This window comes from Coregonus lavaretus (genome assembly GCF_964263955.1).
Source record: "Coregonus lavaretus genome assembly, chromosome: 38".
NCBI lineage: Eukaryota > Metazoa > Chordata > Actinopteri > Salmoniformes > Salmonidae > Coregonus > Coregonus lavaretus.
Genome location: NC_140025.1, coordinates 21048117 through 21064426, shown reverse-complemented (window position 1 = coordinate 21064426; position 16310 = coordinate 21048117). Strand labels below are relative to the sequence as shown.

Sequence of the window (16310 nt, the reverse complement as noted above, 5' to 3'; positions counted from 1 at the left end):
CTGGGGCTCCATGCAAGATCTCACCTCGTGGGGCATCAATGATCATGAGGAAGGTGAGGGATCAGCCCAGAACTACACGGCAGGACCTGGTCAATGACCTGAAGAGAGCTGGGACCACAGTCTCAAAGAAAACCATTAGTAACACACTATGCCGTCATGGATTAAAATCCTGCAGCGCATGCAAGGTCCCCCCGCTCAAGCCAGCACATGTCCAGGCCCGTCTGAAGTTTGCCAATGACCATCTGGATGATCCAGAGGAGGAATGGGAGAAGGTCATGTGGTCTGATGAGACAAAAATTGAGCTTTTTGGTCTAAACTCCACTCGCCGTGTTTGGAGGAAGAAGAAGGATGAGTACAACCCCAAGAACACCATCCCAACCGTGAAACATGGAGGTGGAAACATCATTCTTTGGGGATGCTTTTCTGCAAAGGGGACAGGAAGACTGCACCGTATTGAGGGGAGGATGGATGGGGCCATGTATCGCGAGATCTTGGCCAACAACATCCTTCCCTCAGTAAGAGCATTGAAGATGGGTCGTGGCTTGGTCTTCCAGCATGACAACGACCTGAAACACACAGCCAGGGCATCTAAGGAGTTGCTCCGTAAGAAGCATCTCAAGGACCTGGAGTGGCCTAGCCAGTCTCCAGACCTGAACCCAATAGAAAATCTTTGGAGGGAGCTGAAAGTCCGTATTGACCAGCGACAGCCCCAAAACCTGAAGGATCTGGAGAAGGTCTGTATGGAGGAGTGGGCCAAAATCCCTACTGCAGTGTGTGCAAACCTGGTCAAGACCTACAGGAAACGTATGATCTCTGTAATTGCAAACAAAGGTTTCTGTACCAAATATTAAGTTCTGCTTTTCTGATGTATCAAATACTTATGTCATGCAATAAAATGCAAATTAATTACTTAAAAATCATACAATGTGATTTTCTGGATTTTGTTTTAGATTCCATCTCTCACAGTTGAAGTGTACCTATGATTTTTATTTATTTTATTTCACCTTTATTTAAATTACAGACCTCTACATGCTTTGTAAGTTGGAAAACCTGCAAAATCGGCAGTGTATCAAATACTTGTTCTCCCCACTGTACATCTCTCAGCTATCGGGTCTTCAATCAATACCCTAAACTGCCTGAACATCCAATTTCAACGAAATCTGCAGTGGGGCGCATCAAAACTAAAAGTGGATCTAACCAATTCGGTGGAGACATGAAGATAAGAACTTCAAGAGTTAACCAACTCTGCAAACGTGTTTTGTAACTCTTGTCTTTATACTGACCGATGGGACTTTAATGAGGACCTGCCAACCTTTTGATACAGGATGCAGTGATGCGTATTAAAACTGTCACCAGTGATAAAGCGAAAGGTGCTATGGTAGACGGCATCCAAAGGTTTAAGAGTAGTGGCTGCTGCATTCCGATAAATGGTGTCGCCATAGTCAAGAACTGGCAGGAAAATTGACTGTACAATCTACTTCCTGCTATTTAGGGAGAGACTATCTATTTCTCATCTGTATGTTTTTAAAAACATTAAGTCTTTGTCAATCCAAATGCCCAGATATTTGTAGGCAATGGGAGAACCAACCAATGAATAAATATGTAGTCCATCTGAAATATTATTGCGAGAACTAGAGAACAACATGTAATTAGTCTTGCCCATGTTAAGTACAAGTTTTAAACCAACCAGGGCTTTCTGTAAGGTAACAAGGTCAGATTGCAGCTCTAACATTGCCTGGTCAACAGTTGGGGCAATGGCAACCATAACTGTAGCGTCTGCATACAGATTAATATTACAAGTTTTAACAGATAGACCAATATTATATATAGAAATAGTAAAGAGAACAGATCCCAGTATCGACCACTGCGGTACACCTTTTTTAATATCCAGGAATCTAGACTTAACGCCCTCAGAGATCACACATTGCCTGTGTCCCAAATGACAAGGATGCTGCCTTTTGAACCAGCATTTCTAGGCAGGACATCAAAATTGGCATGTCCCAATCCCAAGGTACCTAAAATGCTGGCTTCTAAGGTGTATTCATTCAGCCGATTTTGAAGGCAGCATCTCATGTATCCTTCGCCGGGGAGGCTATCCCATAACACCATGCGGCGCACTGAAAATTCTAAACAATTCTGAGTTAATGGCAGACACAAGTCCCCGCTTGGGAGAACATTTTTCAGAAGAATAAGGAATAACTTTGCAAAATGTAAGTATAACATTTATTTATTCACCAAATTATGTTAACATTTTCAACAAATTACTTTCCTATTTATTTTGAATTCAAATGTTGAGTAACAGCCCATTGCCAAGCTAACGTTAGCTAGCTAACATGTTGTACGCGATAGCTAGCTAATGTTAGGCGATCTCGTCCTGCTTATCGGCTGTTTTGAGATTAACAACTAAACTAACTAGGCCTATTCATAGATTCAATAGTGTCAATTGTGAAGACCCGGACAGTTTTTAAATCATGAATTGGTGAACTTGCTAGCCAGCTATAGACATGTGGCAAATAGTTTTAGCAATTTTTTTCATGGGAGTGGGAACCTGATCTTGTTTCACTCCATTGCATTGGCTTGGCAGGAGAAAACAGTCCTGCCCGACTCGTTTAGAGGTAAGACATGTAAAAAAAAGTGCAATATCTGATGAAAAACATAGGAAATGCAGCCAGCTGTGTTCTGTTCATTCTAGGCTTGCTAGCCAGTCAAGTTATTTGTGTATTCTGTTGATGAGTCTGTTTAGCAAGCTTGCTGGCTAGCTAGTTGCATGCAGTGTCTGTTTACGCAACGTAACTTTCCCTTCCTTCCCCTATTGTGTTGCGCATCTGGGTTTGGTGTTACTAGTTAAAATGTAAGGCTCAGTTATTCTACTCTTACTGTTAACAACTGAACCAGCCAAAACATTTGCAAAACTGTTAACAAAACATTTGTAAAGGTAGTTATGTGACTTGAACCAGCACTGAAATTTGAGCATTGAGGTTAATTTCTCCCCCCTTGTCTATGCTTGAAGGCCATCTCACCCTGACACCCTGCAGATGTAAAGAACTTGTTGGGAACCTCCCAGACACCAGGATAATCACTATATCCCAGGATTTTATTAAGGAGTGTGCAACAGCACAATGTTAGATAGAAATAGATTCACCCATTTTGTCATGCAGATATGTCAGGACATTGTATCTTACTTATGAGGCTCAGTCTAAAATACAGATTTGATTTTCTGTCCCAGGGGATTGCACTGTGGGCAAATCTTCAATTTAGACCACAATTAGTTGAAAGGAGATGGAATAAAAACTTGTAAACTCCTGTCCTGTGTATAAAAAAACAACCTGTGGCGGTCATGACTACATTTTTGCCCTCATGTACTGAACAAGCTAATGAATGTTGGAGGTTAATCTCCTTGAGATGTCCCTCACTTGGGAATTATTTATTTTGTACAATGGACTGTGTTTTAAGGACTCATGAACAGATACAGGAAAACCAATACAATTATTAACATTTATTCAAAATGACAAGTGTTGATGTCTCCACATGTTTCTGGTTTTGAGGCTTGGGCATCTGTTTTTCGCTTGCAAGGAGAGAGAAAGACATCAATAATATTACAATGCTGTATTCATTTCATTGAATATACTGTATGTTGCTGTTTGATATTCATTTACATAATTATATTGGACATGTTATCCTTTCTCACATGCCAGTATTTGTATCCAATGCATTTAGCTTACATTAGGATGAAGTAGCTTTATCTAGTTAGATTGCATCATATCACCTTTCAATATTAGTTATCAACTAACATAAAACCATGTTATGCTGAACATCAGTGTCATTTAATATAATATGCACGGTGTGATAGTACACAATGTAAGCCTACTCATAGAAAAAACATTAGCAGCTCTAATGCAATATTAGCTTCACAGTGAAACGTCACTATTCTGGCTATGAATCATTCTTAAACAGTCAGTAATATATCTTGTTTAGCTAGCTCAAAAAAACGCCTCCTGTATCATGCATACAAGGCTGCTTGTCTGTCCGATGGAGCTGCAGACCTAGCAATATGCGAGAGGAGGACCCTATACCGTAGGATAATTATGCTGGTCGGTGTCAACTTAATTCATGAACAGGGACTGAGGAGATCGATTATTTTACTTGTTATTCGTGTCAGATATTTCCATTTTGGGATAGTTGTTCACTGAATTGCTAGCACTATTTGCTCACGCTGCTATAGTGGCTACAACGTAAACAAAATTATTGCGCTAGATGGAATGCGTTGTCACGTCATGCTGCCTTCGAATCCCTTCCCAAATGGCAGTTATTTAATGGAAAAGTGCTACCTACTATGGTATGTGCCTTTTGGATGAAGGTAGGCAGCTGCCTTTGGATTGGGACACAGCCATTGAGTCCTGTCTGACAGATGTCTCCCGAGTGGCGCAGTGGTCTAAGGCACTGCATCGCAGTGCTAGCTGTGCCACTAGAGATCCTGGTTCGAATCCAGGCTCTGTCGTAGCCGGCCGTGACCGGGAGACCCATGGGGCGGCGCACAATTGGCCCAGCGTCGTCCAGGGTAGGGGAGGGAATGGCCGGCAGGGATGTAGCTCAGTTGGTAGAGCATGGCGTTTGCAACGCCAGGGTTGTGGGTTCGATTCCCAAGGGGGGCCAGTATGAAAAAATAAACTGTAAGTCGCTCTGGATAAGAGCGTCTGCTAAATGACTAAAAATGTAAAAAATGTAAATGTAAAAGATGATTTTCCAACCACTTGCATGAAGCCTGATCCAGGCCTATATCAGTCAACCTTTGAATAAGAATGTGATGGTCAACGGTATCGAAGACCTTGGACAGGTCTATAAATAAGGCAGCACAATTATTTTTATGATCCAAGCAATTTAACACATCATCTAAAATAAGTATAGCAGCTGAAACTGTGCTATGTCCAGGTCTAAAACCAGATTGGTGCACATTAAGAATAGGGTGAGAAGTTACAAAACGTTCTTAGCTGAAAGTTAGTCAGGCATTCTAAAACTTTGGAAAGGCAAGATCATTTGGAAATTGGACGGTAGTTACCTAAGTCAGAAGGATCTCCTCCGATCTCCTCCTTTATGTAGTGGGAGGACGTGCTGCTTTCCAGATCTTAGGGACAACACCAGAACCAATTGTCAAGTAAAATATATAGGTAAAAAATCAGGGTTTCAGCATAAATAAAATAAAAAAATGACACACTGTTATTTATTTTACTATGTAAAATGTTGTAAATGTTTTGGCGCCAAACTGGTGGCAGTTGTGAAAAAAGTTAATAGTTGGAAGAGTTGCAGAGTTAATTGAAAATAATGCCATTGTTGATTAGATGCTTTTCTCATTAATTAGGCTATTTTCTATTGAAAAACAGAAAGGAAAACGCCACACACTGCTGCTCATGCTCCCAGGTTATATTTATTTATAACAACGTTTCGACCCTTAGGTCTTCATAAGGCATCCATATCCCAGGTGGGGGTGGAAGGTCCTATATATAGGGGCAATACTCAGTGACATCACTTCCTGAAACAGGAGGTAAAAAATGTATAACATAGGTTCACAATATTAACATTCAATGTATCAAAATATATGATCATATACAAGGAATGTGATCAATATTTACAGTAATATACATACAATGTTCAATTAGGATTTAAAAAAAACACACACAATTTGGACATATTGAAACTATAAAAACAAGTCAAACTCCTTGTTAAGGCCAAGAGGAGATAGTGTGTTGAGCCTGTGGATCCAGAAAGATTCCCTTTGAAGAAGTTTCCTCTCAATGTCCCCTCCCCTGCATGACATCTTGACCATTTCTATTCCAATGTATCTCAGAGAACTAATAGGATGTCCAGCTTGTACAAAATGAACAGCAACCCTTCTTTGTCTCACCTGTCTGTATATTGCTACGGTGCTCACAGATCCGTGTCTTGAGGCTTATGTGGGTTTTCCATATGTAAGACAGACAACAAGGACATTTCAACATGTAAACAACATTGGTGGACATGAAGGTAATCAGGCCTTTGTCCTGTGGGGGATGGGTAAATTAGTTGCATTTGTACGTGAAGCTGCATTGAGCACATTGGCCACATTTGTAATAACCCTCCGGAACCTTGTCCAAGAAAGTTTCCCTTTTCTCTGGTGGGTAATCAGATTTAACCACAATGTCTCTCACGTTTGGGGGTCTTTTAAAGACCATACGTGGAGGATGTTTAAAAATTTCAATTGTGGGTCAGTATCAATAATGTACCAGTGCTTCTTAATAATGTCCTAAAATGCCTTCCCCAATGGTGAGTATTGCGTAAAGCATGAGGGGACATGTTATGCTTTTTCTTTAACTTTTGGTTGAAGGCTTTCCAGCTGTGTTAGTCCTTCAAAACAATCATTGGCATGTTTTACCCAATTGTCCTTGAACCCCCTTTCCTTAAACCTCTGTGCGAGGTCCGTGGTCTGTTTCTGATAAGAAGCATCAGAGCTGTATATTCTTCTGATGCAACTGAATTGACTTATAGGGAGACTTTTAATAAGTGGACATGGATGAAAGCTGTCACCTCTAAGGAGGGTAATCCTGTCCGTAGGTTTGCTATAGAGATCTGTAGAGCGGCGTTTTCCTTTCTGCTTTTCACAAATTTGCCTACAACTCTAGCAGCTGCGGAAAGTACCTGGATGTGCGTATGTTCTTCAGCTTTTGCTATTTTCTATTGAACCATATATGAATAATAAAATAAAGTTATTCTAGTATAAATTACCAAAGTTACCACAGATTGCCATAGATTACCTGTTCATTTCCCAAATTACTGAAGATTTCGGTAACTTTGGTAAATTACCGGTAGCTTTGCAACCCTACACAAAGAGAACCAACCAGTAAAAAGCACAGTCCCTTCATTATCGACAATTCGTGCTGACAACATCAAGGAGCCTTTCCAGTCTCTGAAGTCAGGACTTCAAGTTAGATTTCAACCAGACTATATCCAACCATGTTTGTGCACAGAATATATCATGAGATACCCCTAGAGTCAATGTCCGCACCCCTGCGGAAATCGAATCTGTTTAAACTAGAGATATTTGCATAGTCTGCATCTCAATCACAGGAGGATGGTGGCACCTTAATTGGGGAGAACGGATAGAGCACAACGTTTTACAGATCTTTTATTAGTCTTTTTTTTTTTTTTTTATCCATCCCTCTTCGGAGGACACATATATTCTTGGGTTTTTACAGCTTTTCTGCTACATATACAGTGCATTCGGAAAGTATTCAGACCCCTTGACTTTTTCCACATTTTGTTATGTTACAGCCTTATTCTAGAATGGGTTATTTTATTTGTTCCCCTCATCAATCTACACACAATACCCCATAATGACAACAAAAAACGTTTTTTTGAAATGTTTGCTAATTTATCAAAATAAAATAACGGAAATATCACATTTACATAAGTAGTCAGACCCTTTACTCAGTACTTTGTTGAAGCACCTTTGGCAGTGATGACTTTTTCTTGGGTATGACGCTACTAGCTTGGCACACCTGTATTTGGGGAGTTTCTCCCGTCTTCTCTGCAGATCCTCTCTGTCAGGTTGGATGGAGAGCGTTGCTGCACAGCTATTTTCAGGTCTCTTCAGAGATGTTCGATCGGGTTGAAGTCCGGGCTCTGGCTAGGCCACTCAAGAACATTCAGAGACTTGTCCCGAAGCCACTCTTGCATTGTCTTGGTTGTGTGCTTAGGATCGTTGTCCTGTTGGAAGGTGAACCTTCGCCCCAGTCTGTGGTCCTGAGCAGGTTTTCATCAAGGATCTCTGTACTTTGCTCCCTTCATCTTTGCCTCGATCCTGACTAGTCTCCCAGTCCCTGCCGCTGAAAAACATCCCCACAGCATGATGTTCCCACCACCATGCTTCACCGTAGGGATTGTGCCAGGTTTCCTCCAGACGTGACGCTTGGCATTCAGGCCAAAGAGTTCAATCTTGGTTTCATCAGACCAGAGAATCTTGTTTGTCATGGTCTGAGAGTTCTTTAGGTGCCTTTTGGAAAACTCCAAGCGGGCTGTCATGTGCCTTTTACTCAGGAGTGGCTTCCGTCTAGCCAGTTAACCATAAGGGCCTGATTGGTGGAGTGCTGCAGAGATGGTTGTCCTTCTGGAAGGTTCTCCCATCTCCACAGAGGAACTCTAGAGCTCTGACAGAGTGACCATCGGGTTCTTGGTCATCTCCCTGACAAAGGCCCTTCTCCCCCGATTGCTCAGTTTGGCGGGGCGGCCAGCTCTAGGAAGAGTCTTGGTGGTTCCAAACTGCTTCCATTTAAGAATGATGGAACCCACTGTGTTCTTGGGGACCTTCAATGCTTCAGAAATGTTTTGATACCCTTCCCCAGATCTGTGCCTCGACACAATCCTGTCTTGGCGCTCTACAGACAATTCCTTCGACCTCATGGCTTGGTTTTTGCTCTGACATCCACTGTCAACTGTGGGATTTTATATAGACAGGTGTGTGCCTTTCCAAATCATGTCCAATCAATATAATTTACCACAGGTGGACTCCAATCAAGTTGTAGAAACATCTAAAGGATGATCAATGGAAACAGGATGCACCTAAACTCAATTTCGAGTCTCATAGCAAACGGTCTGAATACTTACAGTGGATATAAAAAGTCTACACACCCCTGTTAAAATGCCAGGTTTTTGTGATGTTAAAGATAAGACAGGTAAATCATGTCAGAACTTTTTCCACCTTTAATGTGACCTATAATGTGAACAATTCATTTGAAAAACAAACTGAAATCTTTGAGGAAAAAAAAAGAAAAGAAAAAAAACTCACAATAACCTGGTTGCATAAGTGTGCACACCCTTAAACTAATACTTTGTTGAAGCACCTTTTGATTTTATTACAGCACTCAGTCTTTTTGGGTAGGAGTCTATTAGCATGGCACATCTAGACGTGGCAATATTTGCCCACTCTTCTTTGTAAAAGCGCTCCAAATCTGTCAGGTTGCGAGGACATTTCCTGCGCACAGCCCTCTTCAGATCACCCCAGAGATGTTCAATTGGATTCAGATCTGGGTTCTGGCTGGGCCATTCCAAAACGTTAATCTTCTTCTGGTGAAGCCATGCTTTTGTGGATTTGGATGTTTGCTTTGTGTCGTTGTCGTGCTGAAAGGTAAACTTCCTCTTCAGCTTTCTAACGGACGCCTGAAGGTTTTGTGGCAAAATTGCCTGGTATTTGTAACTGTTCATAATTCCCTCCACCCTGACTAAGGCCCCGGTTCCAGATGAAGAAAAACAGCCCCAAAGCATGATGCTGCCACCACCATGCTTCACTGTGGGTATGGTGTTCTTTAGGTGATGTGCAGTGTTGTTTCTGCGCCAAATATACCTTTTGGAATTATGGCCAACAAGTTCAACCTTGGTTTCATCAGACCATAACACATTTTCCCACGTGCTTTTGGGGGACTTGATGTTTGTTTTTGCAAACTTCAGCCGGGCTTGGATGTTTTTCTTTGTAAGAATAGGCTTCCGTCTTGCCACCCTACCCCATAGCCCATTCATATGAAGAATACGGGAGATTGTTGTCACATGTAGTACACAGCCAGTACTTGCCAGAAATTCCTGCAGTTCCTTTAATGTTGCTGTAGGCCCCTTGGAAGCCTCCCTGACCAGTTTTCTTCTCGTCTTTTCATACATTTTGGAAGGATGTCCAGTTCTTGGTAATGTCTCTGTTGTGCCATATTTTCTCCACTTGATGATGACTGTCTTCACTGTGTTCCATGGTATAGTTAATGATTTGGAAATTATTTTGTACCCTTCTCCTGACTGATATCTTTCAACAATAAGATCCCTCTGATGCCTTGGAAGCTCTCTGCGGACCATGGCTTTTGCTCTGAGATGCAACTAAGAAAATGTCAGGAAAATCCTGCTAGAACAGCTTAACTTTATTTGTGATTAATCAGTCACTTTAAATGATGGCAGGTGTGTAATGACTTGTATTTAACATGAGTTTGAATGTGATTGGTTAATTCTGAACACAGCCACATCCCCAGTTATAAGAGGGTGTACACTTATGCAACCAGGTTATTGTAAGGTTTTTATTTTTCGTTTTACTCCCTTGAAGATTTCAGTTTGTTTTTCAATTGAATTGTTCACATTATAAGTCACATTAACAGTGGAAAAAGTTCTGACATGATTTCTCTTTTTCTCATTCTTTTACATCAAAAAACCTGGCATTTTAACAGGGGTGTGTAGACTTTTTATATCCACTGTACATAAGGTATTTGTATTTTTTATAAATTTGCCCCCCAAAAATCAATAAACATGTTTTATCTTTGTCATTATGGGGTAGATTGCTGAGGACATTGTTTTATTTAATCAATTTTAGAGTAAGGCTGTAACGTAACAAAATGTGGAAAAAGTCAAGGGGTCTGAATACTTTCTGAAGGCACTGTATTCTAAGATTACAGGGGTCAGTTTAAGCAGCCTTCGTTACCTCTTAAAACAAACGTGTTACTCAAGGTTACCTCTATCTTGGGGGGACCAATCGCAACCCCTATAACAGGAGTTCCAGCTGCGTTGTATCGCCAGAGGTCGATGCTCCTTTATCCCTAGGGCTATAGCTGCCATTAATGGCCAGGGGTGATGCTTGTTTTTTCCTGTTGCTATCATTTGTTGCTTGTGGTGATGTGTTTATGTCTGATTGTGCTGAATGTACAAAACAAATATACATAATATTGAGTTGCACCCCCTTCTGCCCTCAGAACAGCCTCAATTCGTCGGGGCAAGGTTTCGAAAGTGTTCCACAGGGATGCTGGCCCATGTTGACTCCAATGCTTCCCACAGTTGTGTCAAGTTGGCTGGATGTCCTTTCGGTGGTGGACCATTCTTGATACACCAGAAACTTTTGAGCGTGAAAAACCCAGCAGTGTTGCAGTTCTTGACACAAACTGGTGCGCCTGGCACCTACTACCATACCTCATTCAAAGGTACTTAAATATTTTTTCTTGTCCATTCACCCTCTGAATGGCACACATACACAATCCACATCTCCAGTCTTAAAAATCCTTCTTTAAACCAGTCTCCTCCCCTTCATCTACACTGAGTAAAGTGGATTTAACAAGTGACATCAATAAGGGATAATAGCTTTCACCTGGATTCACCTGGTCAGTCTTTGTCATGGAAAGAGCAGGTATTCTTAATGTTTTGTACACTCTGTGAATATCTGCAACGTTATGACTGTTTCACCTGGTGCAGCTGGTTGCTGTCAGAAACACAGTCCTACCTCAGAGCTCTACACACTCACAGTGCGCTGATGGCCAGGCACACACAGCGCTGACAAAAAAATCCTCATATTCCAACACCAGATACTCCAGAGAGCCTTAAACCAGCATTACACCAGACCACAGCCCCATCTCTATGGTCATCAGATAGAACGAGAGGGACAGAAAGAGGGGGCTTCTCTACCTTCTTTTTCCTATGTTGTGGGATCAGAGGATCAATGTGTGCAAGAAAGTGCATCAGGGATCAGTGAGTGAGTGGAGATTGTCAGACATTTAAGTGGTCGAAACTGGACCGTACTCAGGAAGTGGCCTCACACACTTCCTAATATGAGTGAGAGAGGGACGAGGGAGATAATGTTTCTATTCTCTCATTTGCAAACGTCTTTGAAGTTTTGTGTGAAGCATACACACAGAACCTCATGAGTAGAAAAAGTGGATTTTAATAACAGTCACAAACATATGTGATGTGGTGAAACATTCAAACAGCTTTAAAAAAAACATCATCTCCACGCTCCCCCCCTTCCTTGCCACCCCCTTCTGCCCCTCATACCCGGCACCTGACCCCTCACCCCAGACCCCTGACTAGCTACCCGGGACACCCCAGAGTTCCGGAGGAGTGGGTCTATCTTCTTCAGGCGGCTCGGCTTCTCTTCACACTCACCATCAGACCTATACAGACCGGAGAGGATTTTTATAATGAAGAATGTGTTTGTTTTAGTTGACTGTGTTTTGTGAATATTGTGTACATTTATGTTTGCCTGTTCAATATGTGTTGTGCTGTATTTTATTTGTTATGTATTTCATTAAATTGTACAGTGGGGAGAACAAGTATTTGATACACTGCCGATTTTGCAGGTTTTCCTACTTACAAAGCATGTAGAGGTCTGTCATTTTTATCATAGGTACACTTCAACTGTGAGAGATGGAATATAAATCACATTGTATGATTTTTAAGTAATTAATTTGCATTTTATTGGATGACATAAGTATTTGATCACCTACCAACCAGTAAGAATTCCGGCTCTCACAGACCTGTTAGTTTTTCTTTAAGAAGCCCTCCTGTTCTCCACTCATTACCTGTATTAACTGCACCTGTTTGAACTCGTTACCTGTATAAAAGACACCTGTCCACACACTCAATCAAACAGACTCCAACCTCTCCACAATGGCCAAGACCAGAGAGCTGTGTGAGGACATCAGGGATAAAAGTGTAGACCTGCACAAGGCTGGGATGGGCTACAGGACAATAGGCAAGCAGCTTGGTGAGAAGGCAACAACTGTTGGCGCAATTATTAGAATTTGGAAGAAGTTCAAGATGACGGTCAATCACCCTCGATCTGGGGCTCCATGCAAGATCTCACCTCGTGGGGCATCAATGATCATGAGGAAGGTGAGGGATCAGCCCAGAACTACACGGCAGGACCTGGTCAATGACCTGAAGAGAGCTGGGACCACAGTCTCAAAGAAAACCATTAGTAACACACTACGCTGTCATGGATTAAAATCCTGCAGTGCACGCAAGGTCCCCCCGCTCAAGCCAGCGCATGTCCAGGCCCGTCTGAAGTTTGCCAATGACCATCTGGATGATCCAGAGGAGGAATGGGAGAAGGTCATGTGGTCTGATGAGACAAAAATAGAGCTTTTTGGTCTAAACTCCACTCGCCGTGTTTAGAGGAAGAATAAGGATGAGTACAACCCCAAGAACACCATCCCAACCGTGAAGCATGGAGGTTGAAACATCATTCTTTGGGGATGTTTTTCTGCAAAGGGGACAGGACGACTGCACCGTATTGAGGGGAGGATGGATGGGGCCATGTATCGCGAGATCTTGGCCAACAACCTCCTTCCCTCAGTAAGAGCATTGAAGATGGGTCATGGCTGGGTCTTCCAGCATGACAACGACCCGAAACACACAGCCAGGGCAACTAAGGAGTGGCTCCGTAAGAAGCATCTCAAGGTCCTGGAGTGGCCTAGCCAGTCTCCAGACCTGAACCCAATAGAAAATATTTGGAGGGAGCTGAAAGTCCGTATTGCCCAGCGACAGCACCGAATCCTGAAGGATCTGGAGAAGGTCTGTATGGAGGAGTGGGCCAAAATCCCTGCTGCAGTGTGTGCAAACCTGGTCAAGACCTACAGGAAACGTATGATCTCTGTAATTGCAAACAAAGGTTTCTGTACCAAATATGAAGTTCTGTTTTTCTGATGTATCAAATACTTATGTCATGCAATAAAATGCAAATTAATTACTTAAAAATCATACAATGTGATTTTCTGGATTTTTGTTTTAGATTCCGTCTCTCACAGTTGAAGTGTACATATGATAGAAATTACAGACCTCTGTATGCTTTGTAAGTAGGAAAACCTGCAAAATCGGCAGTGTATCAAATACTTGTTCTCCCCACTGTATATGCAGAGCTCCCTCGTAAGAGACACTGGTCTCAATGGTGACTCCCTGATTAAATTAAGGTAAATAAAAAATAGACAATACGAAACACAAACCTTAATACACACACAACACTCACAATAGACTGCAGTCTGAATGCACTGAGTTCCAATAACATTCTAAAGTACAGCTTGTTAAATGTTTGTTGTGGACAGGTAGGTTCATAGGGGGTGTGTGTCTGTGGTTTACCCATGGGTCAGCATAGACAGCAACTGCAGAGAGAGCGCTTCCCTGTCAGGCTGGGATGGGAACTGCGCCAGGAGAGACCTGAGCTGGGCTGACACCAGACCTGCACACACACAGGGGCGGAGGAGGGTTTTTAAACTGAAATGAGATATTCCCAGGCTATTTTTGTGTTTGTATATGTGTGTGTGTGCAGCACACCTGTGTTAGCTGGAGTGTGTGTGGGGTGTCTGGTTTTGTCTCCAGGGGAGGAGGGGGTGTCCAGAGGGGCGTGAGGCTGAGACTTCACACTGTCCCACGACGACCCCAGACCTACACACACACAAACCCCAGGTAAATAGCACACACATAACGCTTCACTCCCCTTGAGGTAATTGAACCTTGTAATGTTAGGTTACTAGTTGCCATGGTTACCTGTGTTGTCCTGAGCTGGACTCTCCACGGGCTCTCCTGGAGAACGATCTAATAACTGAGACAGATGGAGAGAGGGGTCTCATTAGTTTCCCTTACTAGGCAGTTCATAGGTTTCCCAATGCCTCGCAAAGAAGGGCACCTATTGGTAGATTAAAAAAAAACGTAGACATGAAATATCCCTTTGTTATTAATTACACTTTGGATGGTGTATCAATACACCCACCCACCCACCCAGTCACTACAAAGATAAAGGCGTCCTTCCTAATTCCCTTGCCGGAGAGGAAATAACCACTCAGGGATTTCACCATGAAGCCGATGGTGACTTTAAAACAGTTAAATGGCTGTGATGGGAGAAAACTGAGGATGGATCAACAACATTGTAGTTACTACACAATACTAACCTAATTGACAGAATTGTACAGAATAACAATATTCCAGAACATAAATCAAGTTTGCAACAAGGCACTAAAGTAATACTGCAAAAAATGTGGCAAAGCAATCAACTTTTTGTCCTGAATACAAAAGTGTTATGTTTGGGGCAAATCCAATACAACACATTACTAAGTACCACTCTCCATATTTTCAAGCATCTTGTTATGGGTATGCTTGTAATCGTTAAGAACAGGAGTTTTTTAGGATAAAAAAGAAACAGAATGGAGCTAAGCACAGGTGAAATCCTAGAGGAAAACCTGGTTCAGTGTGCTTATCACCAGACACCGAGATGAATTCACCTTTCAGCAGGACAATAACCTAAAACACAAGGCCAAATCTACACTGGAGTTGCTTACCAAGAAGAAAGTGAATGCTCCTGAGTGGCCGAGTTACAGTTTTGACTTAAATAGACTTGGAAATCTATGGCAAGACCTGAAAAATGGTTGACCAGCAATGATCAACAACCAATTTGACAGAGTTTGAATAATTTTGAAAATAATAATGGGACTGTTGCACAATCCAGGTGTGGAAAGCTCTTAGACTTGCCCAGAATGACTGTTAGCTGTAATCACTGCCAAAGGTGATTCTAACATGTATTGACTCAGGGGTTTGAACACTTATCTAATCAAGATTTTTATTTTTTATTTTACTTTATTTAGTAAATATTTTCTTAACTCTGTTTCTTGAACTGCATTGTTGGTTAAGGGTTTGTAAGTAAGTATTTCACTGTAAGGTCTACACCTATTGTATTCGGCGCATGAGACAAATACAATTAGATTTTTGGAAAGTATTCAGACCCCTTGACTTTTTCCATATTTTGTTACGTTACAGCCTTATTAAAATTGATTAAATAATGTTCTCTCAATCTACACACTACCCCATAATGACAAAGCAAAAACGGTTTTGTATTAATATTTGCAAATGTATTTTTAAAACAACCAGGAAATATCACATTTATAAGTATTTAGACCCTTTACTCAGTACTTTGTTGAAGCACCTTTGGCAGCGATTACAGCCTTCGAGTCTTCTTGGGAATCACACTACAAGCTTGACACACCTGTATTTGGGGAGTTTCTCCCATTCTTCTCTGCTGATCCTCTCAAGCTCTGTCAGGTTGGATGGAGAGTGTTGCTGGATGGACAGCTATTTTCAGGTCTCTCCAGAGATGTTTGATTGGGTTCAAGTCCGGACTCTGGCTGGGCCACTTAATAACATTGAGACTTGTCCCGAAGCCACTCCTGAGTTGTCTTGGCTGTGTGCTTAGGGTCTTTATCCTGTTGGAAGGTGAACCTTCATCCCAATCTGAGGTCCTGAGCGCTCTGGAGCAGGTTTTTATCAAGGATCTCTCTGTACTTTGTTCATCTTTGCCTCGATCCTGACGAGTCTCCCAGTCCCTGCCGCTGAAAAACATCCCCACAGCATGATCCTGCCACCACCATGCTTCACCGTAGGGATGGTGCCAGGTTTCCTCCAGACATTCAGGCCAAATAGTTCAATCTTGGTTTCATCAGACCAGAGAATCTTGTTTCTCATGGTCTGAGAGTCCTTTAGGGGCTGTCATGTGCCTTTTACTG

The 16310-nt window shown here is 42.0% G+C and overlaps 1 protein-coding gene across 3 annotated transcripts in view; it reads right to left on the bottom strand.

The window, feature by feature from the left end:
• Positions 1–11686: 11686 nt before the first annotated feature.
• The window catches only part of LOC311112331 (centrobin-like), a 38531-nt gene continuing 33907 nt past the window's right edge, over positions 11687–16310 (bottom strand). For 2 of the 3 annotated variants that reach the window (XM_084155393.1, XM_084155394.1), the window contains exons 18-21: positions 14305–14359; positions 14092–14202; positions 13897–13996; positions 11687–11933 (exon numbers count right to left, since the gene is read on the bottom strand). In XM_084155393.1, the coding sequence (XP_084011519.1) occupies positions 11765–11933; positions 13897–13996; positions 14092–14202; positions 14305–14359 (435 nt within the window). In that variant the 3' untranslated portion in view covers positions 11687–11764. The remainder of the gene's footprint in view (positions 11934–13896; positions 13997–14091; positions 14203–14304; positions 14360–16310) is intronic. The other variant, XM_084155395.1, reaches the window with a different exon arrangement.